The 17926-nt window shown below is 40.2% G+C and overlaps 1 protein-coding gene across 1 annotated transcript in view; it reads left to right on the forward strand.

The window, feature by feature from the left end:
* The window catches only part of FAM120C (family with sequence similarity 120C), a 122599-nt gene extending 107731 nt beyond the window's left edge, over window positions 1-14868 (forward strand). Inside the window, exons 13-16 of the mRNA XM_027534683.1 lie at window positions 520-718; window positions 5902-6040; window positions 6427-6484; window positions 10018-14868. Coding sequence (XP_027390484.1) covers window positions 520-718; window positions 5902-6040; window positions 6427-6484; window positions 10018-10269 — 648 coding nt within the window. The 3' untranslated portion in view covers window positions 10270-14868. The remainder of the gene's footprint in view (window positions 1-519; window positions 719-5901; window positions 6041-6426; window positions 6485-10017) is intronic.
* The last annotated feature ends 3058 nt before the right edge of the window (window positions 14869-17926 follow it).

Below are 17926 nucleotides of genomic sequence, written 5' to 3' on the forward strand. Positions count from 1 at the left end.
CAGAGTCAGGTAGTTGTGACAGAAACAGTATGGCCCTTTTCAGAACAAGCTTGCTGACCTCTTGATTAGAGGCATGGACTTCTCCTGGATAGAGGTCATGATCTCTGATCCTGAGTATGAGGGAGAAGGTTAAAAGGGTTTGTATGTGTCAAGTTTGTTCTCTCTTTACATAATTCTATTACCTCCCCCTTAAAAAATAACCTAGCCTATTGCTGGCTGTGTGATCGGGCATTACTAAATACTCGTTGTATTTGTCTTTCTTGACCTAATCATGGTGCCTCATAAGCCCTTGGTCAGAACTAGTATGATGGTAGTTTGGCATCATGCAAAGAATGGGAGCTTTGTTGTCAGGCAGGCTTCCCTGAGTATGTTACCTTGAGCCATTTAACTCCAGGTCATGATTCCATTCATGGGAATAGACTTGTGAGTTTCTACATAGACCGCCCAATACTGTGCCTGAAACATAGGAGAAGTTTTAAAAATTGCAGCTGCTATTATTACTCTGTTCTTCATTTGAAGGCTGACCTGGCAACCAAAGTGGAGAAGATGAGACAGAGCATACTTGAAGGAGTCAACATGAACCATCCACCGCCTTCTCTGCTTCCATCACCTACCTTCGTGCCTCCCATGGTGCCCTCTCTCTACCCTGTTTCACTTTACCCCCGAGCCATGGGCCCAGTGCCACCTCCCCCTCAAGGAAGGAGCCGGGGGTTTGCAGGTCAGTACCTAAGAATAAGGTGTGTGTCAGTGTCAATCTATTTCATAATAACCCATCCAGTAATTATTGCCAGTTACAAAATCAGCAGTTTCGTGTATATCTTATCTCATTTACGGTCTGTGCTGTAGTGTGGTTTGAAGAGTAGCTTATTGAAATGGAGGGGTGTAGCCTGGAGAAGAAAGCCCACTGACTTCCCAGACTACTCTCCATGGAAGTTATTAGTCCCTAAGGTTTTGACTTATGAAGTAACTGATGTAGAAACCAAGAGTCACATTTTACTTTTGAGAACTGCAGTTCATGTGAACTGGGTCTTCATGGTTGCTGGTTAGCTCACTCATTCCCCATAGACAGGTGTACACAGGAACTTGCAGAAAGAGCAGTGGGAAGTCAGTAAATGCCTAGTGTCAGCAAACAACCATAGCTTGATATGCCCATTTCCACTCTGAGAGTAGACCTAACACATTTCCAGAAGCATAGAGAGAAATAAGTCACAGTCTGTACCCTCTAGGGGGTTGCGTTTTAGTGAAGAAAGCAAATACATACATACACATGTGGATCCACATATAAATATACTGGGTTAGCCAAAAAGTTCCTTCATTTTTAAAGTTAAAAAACACAGTTTTCATTTTCACCATGAACTTCATTGAACAAGAATTCATCATTTTGTTCCATTACCTTCTGCCATTTTTCAGGCAACTTCATAATTGCATCTTCCCAAAACTTTTTTTTTTTTTGCAAAGAATAGTTCCAGGTGTCTTTGATAGTCTTCCAAAGAATTGAAATTTTTTCCATTAGGAGAATTTTGTAAAGACTAAAATAAGTGGAAATCTGAAGGTGCAGTGTCTGGTGAATACGGTGAATGAATCAGAACTTTGCAGCCAAGCTGTAACAGTTGTTGCCTGATCATCAAAAAACATATATCCTTGCACTATCCTGATGGAAGATTTTGCATTTTCTGTTGACTAATTCTGGATGCTTTTTATTGGGTGCTGCTTTCAGTTGATCTAATTGGGAGCAGTACTTGTTGGAATTAATTGTTTGGTTTCCCAGAAGGAGTTCATAATAGAAGACACCCTTCCAATCCCACCATATACACAACGTCACCTTCTTCAGATGAAGACTGAACTTTGATGTGGTTGGTGGTGGTTCATTTCACTTACTGCATGATCTCTTCCATTCCACATTATTGTCCAGTATCCACTTTTAATTATCCATCACAATGAAACGTTTTCATTACGTTTAAGTAGAGAATCATAAGCAGAATTATAGTCAAGAAGGTTTTCCCTTAACTTTTGTGGAAGCCCAACATCAAAGTGATGAACATAACCAAGCTGGTGCAAATGATTTTCAACATTTGATTTGAATATTTTGAGTATATCAGCTATCTCCCACATGGTGTAACATTGACTGTTCTCAATGTCTCAGTTTGATCCCAATCAACTTCAACTGGTCTACCTGACTCTGGAGCATTGTCCAGTGAGAAATCTCTAGTACAAAATTTCTCAAACCACTTCTGATGTGTTCGATCAGTCACAGCACCTTCTCCATACACTGCACAAAATTTTTTTTTTTTTTTTTGCATTTCAGTTGCGTTTTTACCTTTCTTTTTTAAATAAATGCACCCTGATAACCACCTGACCTGCCTCTTGAGAAACCTATATGCAGGTCAGGAAGCAACAGTTAGAACTGGACATGGAACAACAGACTGGTTCCAAATAGGAAAGGAGTATGTCAAGGCTATATATTGTCACCCTGCTTATTTAACTTATATGCAGAGTACATCATGAGAAACGCTGGGCTGGAAGAAGCACAAGCTGGAATCAAGATTGCTGGGAAAAATATCAATAATCTCAGATATGCAGGTAACTGCGCCCCTATGGCAGAAAGTGAAGAAAAACTAAAAAGCCTCTTGAGGAAAGTGAAAGAGGAGAGTGAAAAATTTAGCTTAAAGCTCAACATTCAGAAAACGAAGATCATGGCATCCAGTCCCATCACTTCATGGGAAATACATGGGGAAACGGTGGAAACAGTGTCAGACTTTATTTTTTTGGGCTCCAAAATCACTGCAGATGGTGATTGCAGCCATGAAATTAAAAGATGCTTACTCCTTGGAAGGAAAGATATGACCAAACTAGACAACATATTAAAAAGCAGAGACATTACTTTGCCAGTAAAGGTCTGTCTAGTCAAGGGTATGGTTTTTCCAGTGGTCATGTATGGATGTGAGAGTTGGACTCTGAAGAAAGCTGAGCGCCGAAGAATTGAGGCTTTTGAACTGTGGTGTTGGAGAAGACTCTTGAGAGTCCCTTGGACTGCAAGGAGATCCAACCAGTCCATCCTAAAGGAGATTAGCCCTGAGTGTTCATTGGAAGAACTGATATTGAAGATGAAACTCCAATACTTTGGCCACCTGATGTGAAGAGCTGACTCACTGGAAAAGACCCTGATGCTGGGAAAGACTGCAATTCATGGGGTCGCAAAGAGTCAGACACGACTGAGTGACTGAACTGAACTGAACTGAAGCGCTACTAGAGCCATCTTACAAAAAAAAAAAAAAAAACCTTTTGACCAACACAGTATATATACACACATGTATGAATAAATTATGGTGTGGCTTAATGACAAACAAGCACTCTTGCTTAGGTAGGTCAGGTACTGATCCTGATAATTCAAACAACCTTTTTCCCTGGTGAAACAGTATTTTAATGGGGACATTTTAACATGAAATGTCAAGATTCTGTGATGGGGTGAGAGTGGTATGGTTGAAGTGTGTGCTGTGTATTGCTCATCACTTTAAAAATAGTAAAGCTTGGAAGTTGAAATTTGTCTTAAATTTAGGGTCACAAAATTCAACATGGATGTTTTAGTTCAAGGATGTGCCTAGGTGAGCAGTGTAAATGTCTGCTCAGTTCACTTAGGTCATGATTAGGTCTCACAAACCAGGGAGCCAACCCTTCATTCCATCCTTTGAAGATGTTTTTACAGATGCCTGCTCTCATTCTTTACATGCTGATTTTATTGTGTCTCAGAAGACAGCTTTAATTAAGGCCAAGTTCTCAGAAGGTCCTCACCATTGTCCCAGCTCCCAGTGATAAAACTTAGTCTCCAGTTACTGGTGGCTCATGAGGAGCCTCCTGCCTTCTTAAAGGCCACAATAGGATCCCCAAATGCAAGTCTTTCTTGCCCTCTTAGGATTGGCTAGTCACCTAGTTCCTTAGACTCCCATTTTTATATAAATGAGGGGCTCTTTGCTAACAACCTGCTAAGTGAGTGAAGAGTTATTAATATTTGGGTTTTTCCATAAAATAAAGTTAAAGGCTTACTAACATTCCCTATCTTATGAAAGCTTTCTTTTGTGCCAAATTTCAGACCTGAGCTGTGCTTGTGAGCTCGCACACAGAGTTGGAATTTCCTGTTTTAAGATGATATGCTATCTTGTCTTTAATTGCTTCTGGTTTTAAACTGTTACTGTTCTTACTTTGTAATCATAAATCACTGTTAGTTTGTTGTTGTTTAGTCACTAAGTTGTGTCAGCTCTTTGCGACCCCATAAATTGCAGCACACCAGGCTTCCCTGTCCTTCAGTGTCCCCCAGAGTTTGCTCAGACTCATGCCCATTGAGTCAGTGATGCCCTCCAACCATCTCATTCTGTCTCCCCTTCTTCTGCCCTCAATCTTTCCCAGCATCAGGGTCTTTTCCAGTGAGTTGGCTGTTCGCATCAGGTGGCCAAAGTATTGGAGCTTCAGCATCAGTCTTTCCAATCAATATTCAGGACTGATGTCCTTTAGGATTGACTGGTTTGATCTCCTTGCTGTCCAAGAGACCCTCAAAAGTCTTCTCCAGCACAATTCGAAAGCATCAATTCTTCATTAAATTGTTAGTTTAATTTCATTATTTTTTGTTGTTTGGTTGTTTGACTAATCCTCCAGTGTGTAGTGACATGCATTTGAATCAAAAGTAGTTTTGGCCAGTTACATGAGGATGTATAAATTCATGTATCATTTCAGTTCAGTTCAGTTGGTCAGTCGTGTACAACTCTTTGCCACCCCATGGACTGCAGCATGCCAGGCCTCTCTGTAAATCACCAACTCCCAGAGTTGGTGACTCAAACTCGTGTCCATTGAGTCGGTGATGCCATCCAACCGTCTCATCCTCTGTCATCCCCTTCTCCTCCTGCCCCCAATCCCTCCCAGCATCAGGGTCTTTTCCAATGAGTCAAATCTTCCATGAGGTGGCCAAAGTATCAGAGTTTCAGCTTTAGCATCATTCCTTCCAAAGAACACCCAGGGCTGATCTCCTAATTTAGAATGGACTGGTTGGATCTCCTTGCAATCCAAGGAACTCTCAAGAGTCTTCTCCAACACCACAGTTCAAAAGCATCAATTCTTCGGCACTCAGCTTTCTTTATAGTCCAGCTCTCACATCCATACATGACTACTGGAAAAACCATAGCTTTGACTAGACGGACCTTTGTTGTCAAAGCAACGTCTCTGCTTTTTAATATCCTGTCTAGGTTGGTCATAACTTTTCTCCCAAGGAGTAAGCATCTTTTAATTTCATGGTTGCAGTCACCATGTGCAGTGATTTTGGAGCCCAAATAAATAAAGTATGCCACTGTTTCCACTGTTTCTTTATCTATTTGCCATGAAGTGATGGGACCAGATGCCATGGTCTTAGTTTTCTGAATGCTGAGCTTTAAGCCAACTTTTTCACTCTCCTCTTTTACTTTCATCAAGAGGCTTTTTAGTTCTTCACTTTCTGCCATAAGGGTGGTGTCATCTGCATATCTGAGGTTATTGATATTTCTCCCGGAAATACATGAATACATGTGTACATGAAATAAATTCATTTCCTGCTTTAAAAGGTAGTTTGGGCCTATAATTTTCCAATAGCTAGATCTTAAGACCTCATTCTCTCTCCACAAATATTGAATGCCTACTGTGTATAGGTTCTGTAGTTGAAAAATGAATTAGGCCCACCCCACTTGCTAAGTGGATGTATGTAGATTTTCAACCCCTTCCTCTGAAATTTGCTTCCACCATGACCCTTTGTTGTTATCACAGTCTTTTTATCATAGAGAAATGGAAAAATACATAGAGTAGGTGGGCTGTGGATCTTTTATTCCACCTCTTATCCTACCTTGCACTTGCCATTCACTGCTGCCATTGTTCCTCTCTTTCTAGGACTCCATCCAATCCCACCCCAAGGAGGAAAACTGGAGATTGCTGGGATGGTTGTAGGCCAGTGGGCTGGCAGCAGATCCTCCAGGGGGCGAGGCTCCTTTGGCATGCAAGTGGTTTCTGTCGGTGGGCCAGGAAAGGGGTATGTATTTGAATAGGTTGGTATAAGCTTGTATCAATCGAGGTGCTCTTGGGAAAATGCCCAGCTATTGAACCCTTTTATTAACGTAAGAGGCATGAACTAACTTTGCATTTTTAAAGCCAGTTTTCAGTTGAGTTCAGTAAACATATAATAAATGCCCTGCCTTGAAACAGTCTTTCCCCTAGAGGGGGACTTGGGACACAGGACAATTCAGTATAACATAGAAGTGACAGATATAGGTTTACACTGGTAACACAGAGGAGAGGCATCTAACCTAAGAGGGTCAAACTTGCTAGTGGAGGTGAGTAGTTAATTAAGTGAAAATGGAGGTATGGGCTTTATGTGTTCCTCATGATCACTTTCCCCCCTCCCCTAACTTTCTCAAGGCATGGAAAAGAACAGACTGGTAGAGGAGCCAAAGGACACAAAAAAGGAAATAAACAAGTAAGTACCTTTTTGAGATGATCTACCTCTTCTGTTTTTTTGTTGTTGTTGTTTGCAAGAGATCACATCAGGCATGGAAACCTGGGAGCTTTCGTAGCTTCTCCCAGCATTTGATTTCATCTGCCTACTCTCTAGCAGTCTTTTGAGGGTTAACCTGCCCAGGCTGTTCCCACAGGGCTGCAGAGTGTTATCCTTTTCCCTGAGTGAGGCCACAAAATAGAAACCTGGTACTGTGTCCTAAAGACCTGCACTTAGCAAAGCATTACTACATGAACCATAAGGAGGCCAAAGTGAAATTAACAGTGGGATTCCAACAGCACACCTCAGTTTCTGTGGTGCTACCAGAGATGCTTAGAAAATTGGACTTTTGCCTTTGCTGATGATGGGAGAGGAGGAGGCACTGCCATTCTGCTTATTCTTGATGGTTCAGAATGGTCTGAGACTCACTGGTCTTCAAATTCACTGGTCCCCCATCCCCCTGTAGAGATCCAAAATCTTGTACTGGCTTCAGACCGCTGGGCTCCTCATAGCATAGTAACTATCATGTCTTAAGTGCCTGCATTCTCCAAAGGCCTCTACTAGACATTTTACATGTGGTTTCTAATCCTCACAAAGGTCGTTGATGAGACCATACTGCAAGGCCATTTTATCATCAGTCCTCAATTCCAGCTCAGCTCTCATGTATATAGCCAGCACTCATTGCATCCATGTTACTCCCATTTTCTAATGTTTTCGCAAGGAATACAAATTTGCTTTAATGTTATTTTGAGTCCAATATGAAACTACAGTGATAAGTCCCCTACACAACGTATTTTGTAATGTACTCCAAAGCCAGAAAGCAATGACTTTGGGTTTTTCCAAAGCTTCTCAGCTTTTTCCAGAAACTGCTCAGTAAGGGAAAAGGGATTGCACTGTGCAGGAACAGATCACTCGGGTTGTCTCCCATAAGGTAGTACCCTATAAGATAGCCCTTTCATAAGGTTGGAGAAGGGAATGGCAAACCAATCCAGTATTCTTGCCTGGAAAATCCCATGGACAGAGGAGCCTGGTGGGCTACAGTCCATAGGGTCACAAAGAGTCGAACATGACTGAGCACACATACACATACACATACACATACACAAGGTAGTACAGCCTTGATGAATTCACCATGATTCAGGGACTGATCAGTAGGCATACAGCCTAAAAAACTTGATATCTTTGGTGCAATCATAGTGGATCCATCTTTCAGTAGTTGGCTCACATTAACCAACATCACAGAAATAGCTTTGTGGATATGGCTAAAGGAGTGGGGGAGGGGACGAGAAGGGAGAAGGTGAAAGGTAAAGTACTAATTTACAGTGGAAAGAAATAATTATCACAATATATTGTATACTTTTTCCTAGTCACTCTTATAAATACATGTATTTATTATTCCCATTTTAAACAGGAGAAAACTGAGGCTCAGAAGAATGAAGCATCTTGACCATCAAGTTAGTATTAGAGTTGGCATTCTAGCTTGAGCTGACTGATTCCAAAGCCCTGTACTGTGCTAATTCTGATACAGTATAACAACTGTAATTGTTAGACAAGATTCATACCTAGGCCTGCCTGACTCTTATATGCATGCTCTTAACCATGTCTAATCAGAGCTTTCTTTCTCTAAGAGCAAGCTGCCAAGGAGGCCATGGTATCAGAAGTTTGCCCGAGGGTGTGGAATCAGAACAATAATATTAGCTACCAATTATTGAGTTCTTACAGCATGCCAGACGCCACCATGCTTTACATGGTGTGTGTCATTGAATCCTTATATGAACCTGTGATATAGATATTATTCTCTCTTATTTATGGATACCTAGTTTATGGATATTCTCTCTGGTTTATTTGATATCTAGTTAATATATACTATTCAGTTCAGTCACTCAGTCGTGTCAGACTCTGCAACCCCATGGACTGCAGCATGCCAGACTTCCTTGTGCATTACCAACTCCTGGAGCTTGCTCAAACTCATGTCCATCGAGTCAGTGATACCATCCAACCATCTCATCCTCTGTCATATACTATTATTCTCTTCTAGATGGGGAAACTAGGGGTGAAAAAGGAATGATAGATGATCTTAAATTCCTCTTAGCTAAGATTTCTGGGGGTACTATTACCTACTTTAGAGGTACCCTGGCCAAGGAAATCCTTACATTGACTTTGTTTGTAGCTAAGGCATCTTCCCATCTGAGATAATTGTTCCAGTTTATTAAATATTCCATTACAGTCCTATCTTCATGAGATTATTTCTAGGTCAGTGGAGTTTTGTGTATTCTCAAATTCTTCAGTCCCGTATTTATTATGTTTTTATTTCTTTGTTGACTCACATGGCTAATTCCTTCCATTACTAGTTTCGTCTTATTTCCAGGTTCTTGAGAAGAACTTCACAGTAACCTCTATGTTGTATAGGTATTGGAGACAAATGATCTAGCATTGAATCTGGTAGTGCCACTTACCAGTTTTGTAACTTTGGGCAAGTTACTTACCCTCTCTGTGCCCTAGTTCCCTCATCTATAAAAATGAAAGAATTGGTATCTACTTCAGAATTATTCTGAGTGTTAAATGAGGTAATATAGTGAAGTATTTAACATAGAACCTGGTACATGGGAAGTGCTCAATAAATATTGGTAGTTATTATCTATAATGACCACATATTCAATGGGCATTAGATTTCCATTATGTATGGTGTCAGTGGAAAGAACATGTCTTTGGAATAAAACAGACTTGGATGCAAATCTGGGTATGCCAATGGCCTTGAGCAAGTCATTTTACTTTTTTGAGCCTCATTTGTCTTTCTTATCTGTGAAACCAACATCAGAATACCTGGCATGTCCAACCACTTAATAATCAGAAACTCCTATTATTCCTAATAATACTCATTGGGAGCCAATACTGTACTTCAAGGTCATGCAGTTCATGGCATTAGCATTTCAGGAGCAGTTACCATTGCTGAAATTAAAACCAAGTGATTGTTTTTAGTTATGAAAGATACTGTGAAATATTGCACATAGATCTTATTGTTTGTTTTCTTTTCCTTTCATTTACAAACCCAGCTGTCAGTATTGGATGGCTGCATGGAAGTTAAGAGAATAAACTTTAGAGACTGACTGACCTGGAGTGGAATCTTGGCCCCACTACTTTCTACTTGTATCTCCTTAAGCAAGTTACTTTAATCTTTTTGAGCCTCAGCTTCCTCATCTGTAAATGGGATGTCATAATATCTACCATTTAAGGTGCCTTTTAGCATTTGAAAAAATACATTGTAAAACTTGGTAAATAGTAGCTGGGCCATTATTGTGTTGTTGTCATTGCCATTAGATTCGAGTTAGATCCTTTTGTTGTCACCCTAAGTTCTCCAGACAGTGTCAGAGTGTACTAGGTGCTAACAAGCTTTGGGCTTTCTGGTGTTTTTTAAGAGCTGAAGCAGTTTCCACAGGCTAGCTTATAAACATGCTTGGGAAGGATCAGCTAGTTTTGGGATTACCATTCCTACTGACTATCTCTGTTTTTGACAGAGCTCTTCAGATGGAGTTTCTAAATCCCTGGAGCCTCAACAAGGTCGGTCTAGCTCACAGGTAGATGGAAACAGTGGCACATTGATCAAGGAAGAGAAGAATGATCATCTTCCATCTCCATCACAGTCTGCCTTATCCAGAGACAACAGTGTGTGTAATAACGGTAACCGGTACTTCCCTGGGAAGAATGGCGAGAAGAACCACTTACAAGAGCAAAAGCTAGGAACTGTGACACAACAGAAAGAGGAGTAACAAGCAAGAAGATGGCTTCAGCAGATCAGGAAGAGGGGAAAACCTATACTTCTCTGATTGTAGGCCTAAGTTAGAGGAGGACATGAAATGCTTATCCTAGTTTTGTTCAGGATTTTGATGAGGGTGTTCTTTGGTATCCATCTTTTCCCCTTCCCTGTCTTTTTCTGGGCTTCCAGACTCAGCAGTCTGTTTCTAGAGAAGCTCTGATCAAATATGAATGACAACAAGACTAGTTCCTATTCTCAAATTGAATATATAGTGCCAATATTGTCTTTACCTCCCCTGGGAGGCTATTAAGGCACAGACTATTGGGTATCATCACACAAGGACCTACAGAAAAGTCTAGCTTTGGTTTTCTGAGTCTTTATTATGATGTTCATTTACAAAACCCATGGGAAAGTGGATACAGCTACTTATGGCTTCCTAACGTGGTTTTTTCTTTATGAACTGGTAGGGCCTTCATATATAATCAGTATCCACATCCTTCTAACTCTTTTCCCCATTCACCTATGCCAGGGATTTGTACTACCGCCTCTAGCTCTGGCCTGACAATCAGATAGGTAGATGTTTTCAGGGAAGTGAGGTAGTATTGGTTATTTTTTTTATTCTTTTTTTAATTTTATACACTTAAAATAACTACCAATGGCCTTTGTACTGGGGGATTCAAGTGAGTCGAAAAAGTACTGGGCAGATTTTTCCTGCCTCTGAACTAAAGCATTATTTGTAAAATAGAAGATGTGGTGCAGTTCACCCACTCCCTGCAAGGGTGGGAATCAATGTAATTAAATGATGTTCTAAAGGGAACTCAAAAGACTGTGTGCGTGCGTGCGTGTGTGTGTGTGTGTGTCTGTGTTCGGATGTTTGGGTGGATGTATATATGAATGTGTGTATCTATATGCATACACATACCCTTTATATAAAGAGACAGATCTATTTATCTATATATATTTTATATATATATATATAAATATATGTGTATGTATGTATATATAAATATATATATGTTGTGTGTATGTGTATATATATATATATATATATATGCACACACATACATACATGATGATGTCCCAGAAGATTTACTGAATTTCCCAGAAATGCTTCCACTGCTATGGAGTGGTGGGTTTCAGAAGACCACATTTTAAAAATCCTTACTAAGTCGTAGCCCATCACAATTACAAGAAGATGGGCTTCTCTAAGCAGACAAAAAGTACTTTCCAGAGATTGCCTGTTCAGAACAACAAACAGTTGGATTGTTACAAGCTTAATCTTGATCAGAGTCCTCACATCCCCTATGGTAAAAACAGGAGATTGGAGTAGGATTGGGAAGAGTTGGGCATTTTCTTATGAAGGAGCAGCCTGGTTGGGAGAGAGAAGGGGGGTGGAAGGTAATTACCAGGGCTTGCAGCCAGTTTGGGGAAATCTTATCTGAAACTCTAGCATCAAACTGGCCTTAGGCTAGAATTGATTGCCATGCATCCCTGAAGGACAGTGGGTAGGGAAGTGTGAGGAAATCGACAATTTGATTTTACATGCCTAGATTGTTTCATTTATTCATTGACATTTTGACTACTGGATCTTTTCATTTGCTTTGCAAGGAAGACTTCAGAGGACTCTGGCCTGGGCCAACAGGGATGTTCTATGAAAGGTTCCCGGCCCCCAGGTAAGATCAGAATCTGCCCAGGACAAAGAGTCTGTTACTCTTTGCCAGAAATACTCTTGAGACAACCTTGCACTTCCAGTTTCCCTCCTCAGCAGCCTAAGTATAAGGGATGGGAACATGACTTGCAACAGATTAGCATGTGTCTTCATTCAGGAATTGAGGCTTTTAGCCTCATACACCTCCTTTTGGGCTTTGTAATATTCTTGCCCAAGAAGTACCATTTCTACAGGAACACAACTGACTAGACTTCTAGCAGGGTCCTCTCTCTTTTTGAAAAACCTCATGCGCCTTAACCCAGAGCAGGTCCTTGGTGACATTTTTCCAGACAACCAGAAAGGTGTTTGCTTACTGCCCACTTACAGTAAGTGTATCATCATGAAAGATTAAAGATGTCTCAGACTGTTTTATCCTAGTCTGGCCCAGTTTAAGAGAACCCACAGTTTGCAGAGGTGGGGAGGTCTAGAATGCCTCTTCCCCTACCCAGACACTTCTTACATAAGCCAGAGCAGGATGACAAGAATGCATACCCAGGCAAATGTAACCAGTGATAAAGTGTACAAAAGCTTCCTCTATGGAATTGGCTCCCCTAGTTTTCCCCGCTCTTCTCCTAGCCTGCCCAGCCTTTCACAACATCTTGACGGTTAGGACTTCTGTTTCCAGCAAGAGAAGGATTTAATAGCGAACTTACATGACTTGGAAATTTCTTTCTGGAACCACAGAGGGAGGAATCCTTTGGAGCTCTAAAGGTAACCAGAATCACCGAGCTGTGTTAACTAGCTAGCTAGCTCTATTTTCTATTAGGAACTACTTGGAGTTATATGGAAAGGTATTTTCTTCAGCTGCTGTTTCTGTGAATCTTGAATCTATTTGATACGATCAAATGACAGTATTGTTAACTCTCACAGCATTAAGAAGATATATTATTTTGTAGGCATTCACTGTGAGAAGTAAAACAGCTATTTGACAGGGATGATTCCAGTTTGCCAAAAGGCTTGCTTTTCTCCCTTCCACACACCTCCACTTTCTCCTAGCCTGGCCCAGGATGAAACAAGTGACTCACTTCCAACTTTGATTTTTATTTAGATTCAGAATTTTGGGTTTGTAAGGTTACAAGAAAGAACTATAAAGGGCCATAGTCCTATATTTTATCTGCCAAGACATATAATTTAGAAGTCAGAAAGACTAAGGTTTATCACTGGAAGGTTAAGTTTTTCTAGTTTCAAGATCAACTTTTTCTAATTTCTTTCAAATTAGGGAACTGAGTCTGCTCTTTGTTGTGAGTACCACTTGAAGAGACTGTCATCCTTCATTTAAGGTTCAATTTCTGACTATAATGTGGCCTTTCTTGAACAAAGTCATACATCATTTAGGAACCCCCAGGAATGACCCCTTTACTTTGTAAGGCCATAAGCAAAAGCACCCCGGATATATACAGCCACAGATCCTCAAGGACTTGCAGTTCTTGATTTCTGCTGGTGTATCTTGGGGTCAGCCTATAACTCCCACCCTTATTCAGTGGCCAGTCTAGTCTGGACCAGGCCTGATAAAACTTCTGCTCACTTGTACCATTTTCATTCTAAGCCAGTAGGACTTTGGGTAGATTTTAAAACCCAAGAAATGGCACTTGCTTTGGCTAGTGACATTTGATTTTTGTCTGCATCTTGATTTCCTGGCATCATTGGCCAAGTCACATTAACTTGTTTTAATCACTGAGAAAAACAGTCATGTAAGGCATTAGTGTGGTTAAGAAGGGGCTTGGGGAAAGAACGTTTATGTAGGGTAGAAAGAATGTGGAAGTAACTGCTTGGCTATAGAGATCCAGTCCACTGGAACCTTAGAAGGCTTCTGTAAGCATGTCAGTGCTACCCTTTCAGCCTTTAAGACTCCCCACCCCACATTGAAATGACAGTACAAGTAGACCACAGTTTAAGTAGTTAGTTAATTCTACTAAGGTTTAATCATTTTACTTGTTCAGTTCCTAATGCATATTTCCCAAATATGCTTGGGGTTTCAGGGGGTAAGTTCTCACTATTCCATTGTGTGTCACCCTATATTTTTCTCCCTCTTGTGACTTTGGCACCTTCTTTTATTTGACTTTCCATTTTCTTTTCCCTTAGCTTATTGCTATAGTCTGCTGGTGCAGGTAGAGCTCAGTGTACCTATTCCCCTATTACTGCTAATTATCTTCAGGATTGTCAGAGGTTATTTTGCTGTTCTAAGAAAAGAACTTCATATTTTTTTTACAAAACATTTTTTCCAAGGTAAAAGCAAAATAAAATACCCCCTGTGCTAGGGTGCCCACTGCAGCTTTTGACATTGCCCTTGTACTTTTTTATAGATGCTCTCTTTGTCCGTGTTGGTAGTAACTGATGACTAGTGGATTTTCATGTAAATGAAACAAATTACATATTTCAGTTTTTATTAATTGTTCATAACCCCGCCAAAGCTGATGAATTCATTTTAGTTACTTCCCAGAAGATACTTCCTCATCCACCTTTTATTTTATTCTATTCTATTTCTAGAATAACATACTAGGTAAAGAAACTTTAACTACAAGGATTCATTGATTTTTAGTGCTCCCTGATAAATGATGTTATTGACAAAAGTAAAATCTTTCATTGTTTTTTCCTGTGTTAATCTCTCTTCTCCTGTGCTCTTGACAGTGTGTTTAGTGGATGGATAATATGTATTTCTCTTCCAAATTCCCTGCCTTTTTGGCCCAACTCACCACAAAAGCTCCATAGTTTATTAATGTAAGTTTGAATGGATGCTTCTTAGGGGAAACTGCAGGAGTTAAGGAAAGTGTTTCAGAAAGGAATGAAAATGTCTCAGGAGTTGTTCTGTGATGGAAATTGGTCTGGTGTTCTGTTAATGCTGATGGAAAGAAACTTACAGTGCTTAATAAAAGTCTATTCTTTCAGTTAAAAAATGTGAAATAATTTTGGGTGTGTGAAGTTTAATTTCTTTTCCCATTTCTGGACTTTTTTCTGTAAATGGAGGATATACTTGTCTCAATTTAAAAGTGTTACACAGAGACTTAGAAGCCTGTTTGTAGTTGAACATTAGGGCAAGGGAGCCAGTACAAGAATCATTAAAAGGAAAGGCATATTTTTTCATATAAATTTATTTATTTTAATTGGAGGTTAATTACTTTACAATATTGTATTGGTTTTGCCATACATCAACATGAATCTGCCACAGGTGTATACGTGTTCCCCATCCTGAACCCCCCTCCCACCTTCCTCACTGTACCATCCCTCTGGGTCATATTTAGCTTCCTGCTGAACTTCTTTATTTGGATGTTCTAAAGGCACCTTTGACTTCACATTTCCCAAACTAAACCTATCTCTCTTCCAAAGCCTACTTCTCTCCATGAGTGACACTACCTTCTACTCAATTGTCTATGCCACAAACCAACCTGGGAGTTATCCTTGATGCATGCCTTTCCCTCATTTCTCAAGTCCAGTTTATGACAAGATCTGTTGGTAACACTCAACCATCTTTCTTTTTCTCACATCTGTCTCTTTTATCTCCCCACTTGCTGTGGTTTAGTTCAGGCCTCCTTATGTCTCACCTGAATTGGTGTAGTTGCTCCTCTGCCTTATTCCTAACCAGGCAACTGTGAGCAAATTTTATGTCTATGTGTATGTACCTTTTTCCAGTGAAAGGGTGTGTACCTTCTTCTATTGCTTAAAGAAGTCTTAAGAAGTTAAGAACCACTGCTTTAATCCATCATGCTTATCAGCTTCCAGAGGAATCTGTCCTGACATGCTACATGCTGCTTCCATGGTGCCTTCATGATCTGGCAGCCTTATTTCCTGCCACCCCAACTTACTCTAGCTACACTAAAGCGCATCCTACACATTACACTGTTAATATCCATTTCTTCTCATTTGCTTATATCATTTCCTAGAATCCCTCTCTCTCCTTGTCTCTGGTGCAGTGTCAACTTTTCCCTCCAGATTCAGCTCATGTCTTTTGGGTTCTTTTCCTGATCCCTTACTGGGGTCCCTGTACAGACTCACCATAGCCAGTCCCTGTAGCACTTCACTGCATCTCTGCCACTAGACTAAACTTGAACAACTTTGTCTTGGCATCTACCACCGTGCATGCACTTAGAAATGTTTGATGACTAAATTAAGGACAGCTAAAACACGTTTGAAAATGTTACATGGTGCAAAACAGATTGTAGATTTTTGAGGCAGAGGATGTGTTAGTGACAAAATGCAGGAAGATTGAATATGAATGTTCATCACTGAATGCTGTTCATTTAAATGTGCTTTTAAATGGGGCTCTTAAAAAAAAAAAAAAAAAGAATCCTGACTTCCCTGGTGGTTCAGTGGTAAAGAATCTACGTATCAATGCAGGACACAGATTCCATCCCTGATCGGGAAAATCCCACATGCTACAGAGCAACCAAGTTCATGCGCCACAACTATTGAGCCTGTGCTCTAGAGCCTGGGAGCTGCAACTACTGAAGCTCATGTACCCTAGAGCCAGTACTCCACAACAACAACAGAGACCACCGAAATGAGAAGCCTGCACACCTCAACTAAAGAGTATCCCCTGCTCACCGCAACTAGAGAAAAGCTTGCACAGCAGTGAAGACCCAGCACAGCCAAAAATAAAAATAAAATTTTAAAGAGTTAAAATAAAAAATAAAAAAATTAAAAAAGAGTTCTGAGTCATCTTTGAGCAATAGACTGATGCTTAAAGCAGAATCTGAAGCCAGGACTCTAGAGTAGATTCTTACTTTACTGCTTCTGCTAAGTGTTGCTAGCTAGGCTTGACCTCCATGACTGCTCTGTGCCCTGTGTGTACAGGTTGTAGAAGGAAACAGCTGAGCCTAAAGGCAAGCATTAGAGGTTACTGAAGTTTGTAAACACTTTCCCTTAAATGAAAACTCGTTTGTAAAACTTTGTTTTATAGTTGGTTCATTATGGCTATAGATGTCTTTTCCTAACCTTTGTTCTCTAGGTGTTGGGTCTCAGAATTTGATAGTGGGAGCCTTGATAATCTGTTCATCTTTTAAACCTTGCTAATAAAGATGAATAAATGTTTACATAGACATCAACTAGTCTAACCAGATGGGCCAAAGAGGTCACTTTTCAGAACCTGTTTTCATATCTAAACTGAGTCACTGCAGACTAATACAGAGCTCATCCTTTTCCCAAAAAAACCTACTATCTCTGCAATACTTTTAGGGTTTGACATCATTAGGAAGGCACAGTGCAATTTAAGAAATAGATTGTTACATCCACCATGGATAGAAGAGTACTTATTCATATAGTGATACATGTGCCTTTCCTTTTTCACTAGTTTCATATTCCTAGGCTTTCCTTTTGTTTTTGTGGTGCTTATAAGGAAAACAGGCAGAATCCAATAAGAAAGTTCTAGTCAGTTGAAAAGACTTTAAAATCAGAAAGTTTCTTGCTGTCATAGGATGAGCAAATGAGGGATTAACCGCAGAAACTGGACATTCAAAATACCTCTCCTAAAAACCAGTCCCACAATCCTATTTTGGCAGAATATGTGAAGAGGAGACCCAGTTTCTAAATGAAGAAACTTTGCCTTTTCTCTCTCATGTTGAAAAGTTGACATATAATGTAGGTAATACTCTGTCCCTTAACTATGCCTTTTTTGACTTTGTATATGTTGAGATATCTTTCGAGGAACATGTGTCAAGCAGGAACCTTGGCATGGATTTGGTTTCAGTTGTTTTAAGGCTTAAGGAAATGCCTTTATTAGCTTTCCAAACTTTTTTTTTTATATATGAATACAACAGACTGAGGAGCTGGATCTTCTGCTGTACTCACATGCCTAAAGCTATCATTACTGTCTTGGACAAAGTGGCAAAAGATAACATAAAATCTTTGTTGTGAATTAGTCAGTAGGGTCTGACACATGCTAACAAGGTTCCTGACTAGTGCCTCAGTATTTCAGCACCTTAAGCATGATAAGGGCTTCCCTGGTGGCTCAGACAGTAAAGCATCTGCC

Source organism: Bos indicus x Bos taurus, chromosome X, assembly GCF_003369695.1.
Source record: "Bos indicus x Bos taurus breed Angus x Brahman F1 hybrid chromosome X, Bos_hybrid_MaternalHap_v2.0, whole genome shotgun sequence".
NCBI lineage: Eukaryota > Metazoa > Chordata > Mammalia > Artiodactyla > Bovidae > Bos > Bos indicus x Bos taurus.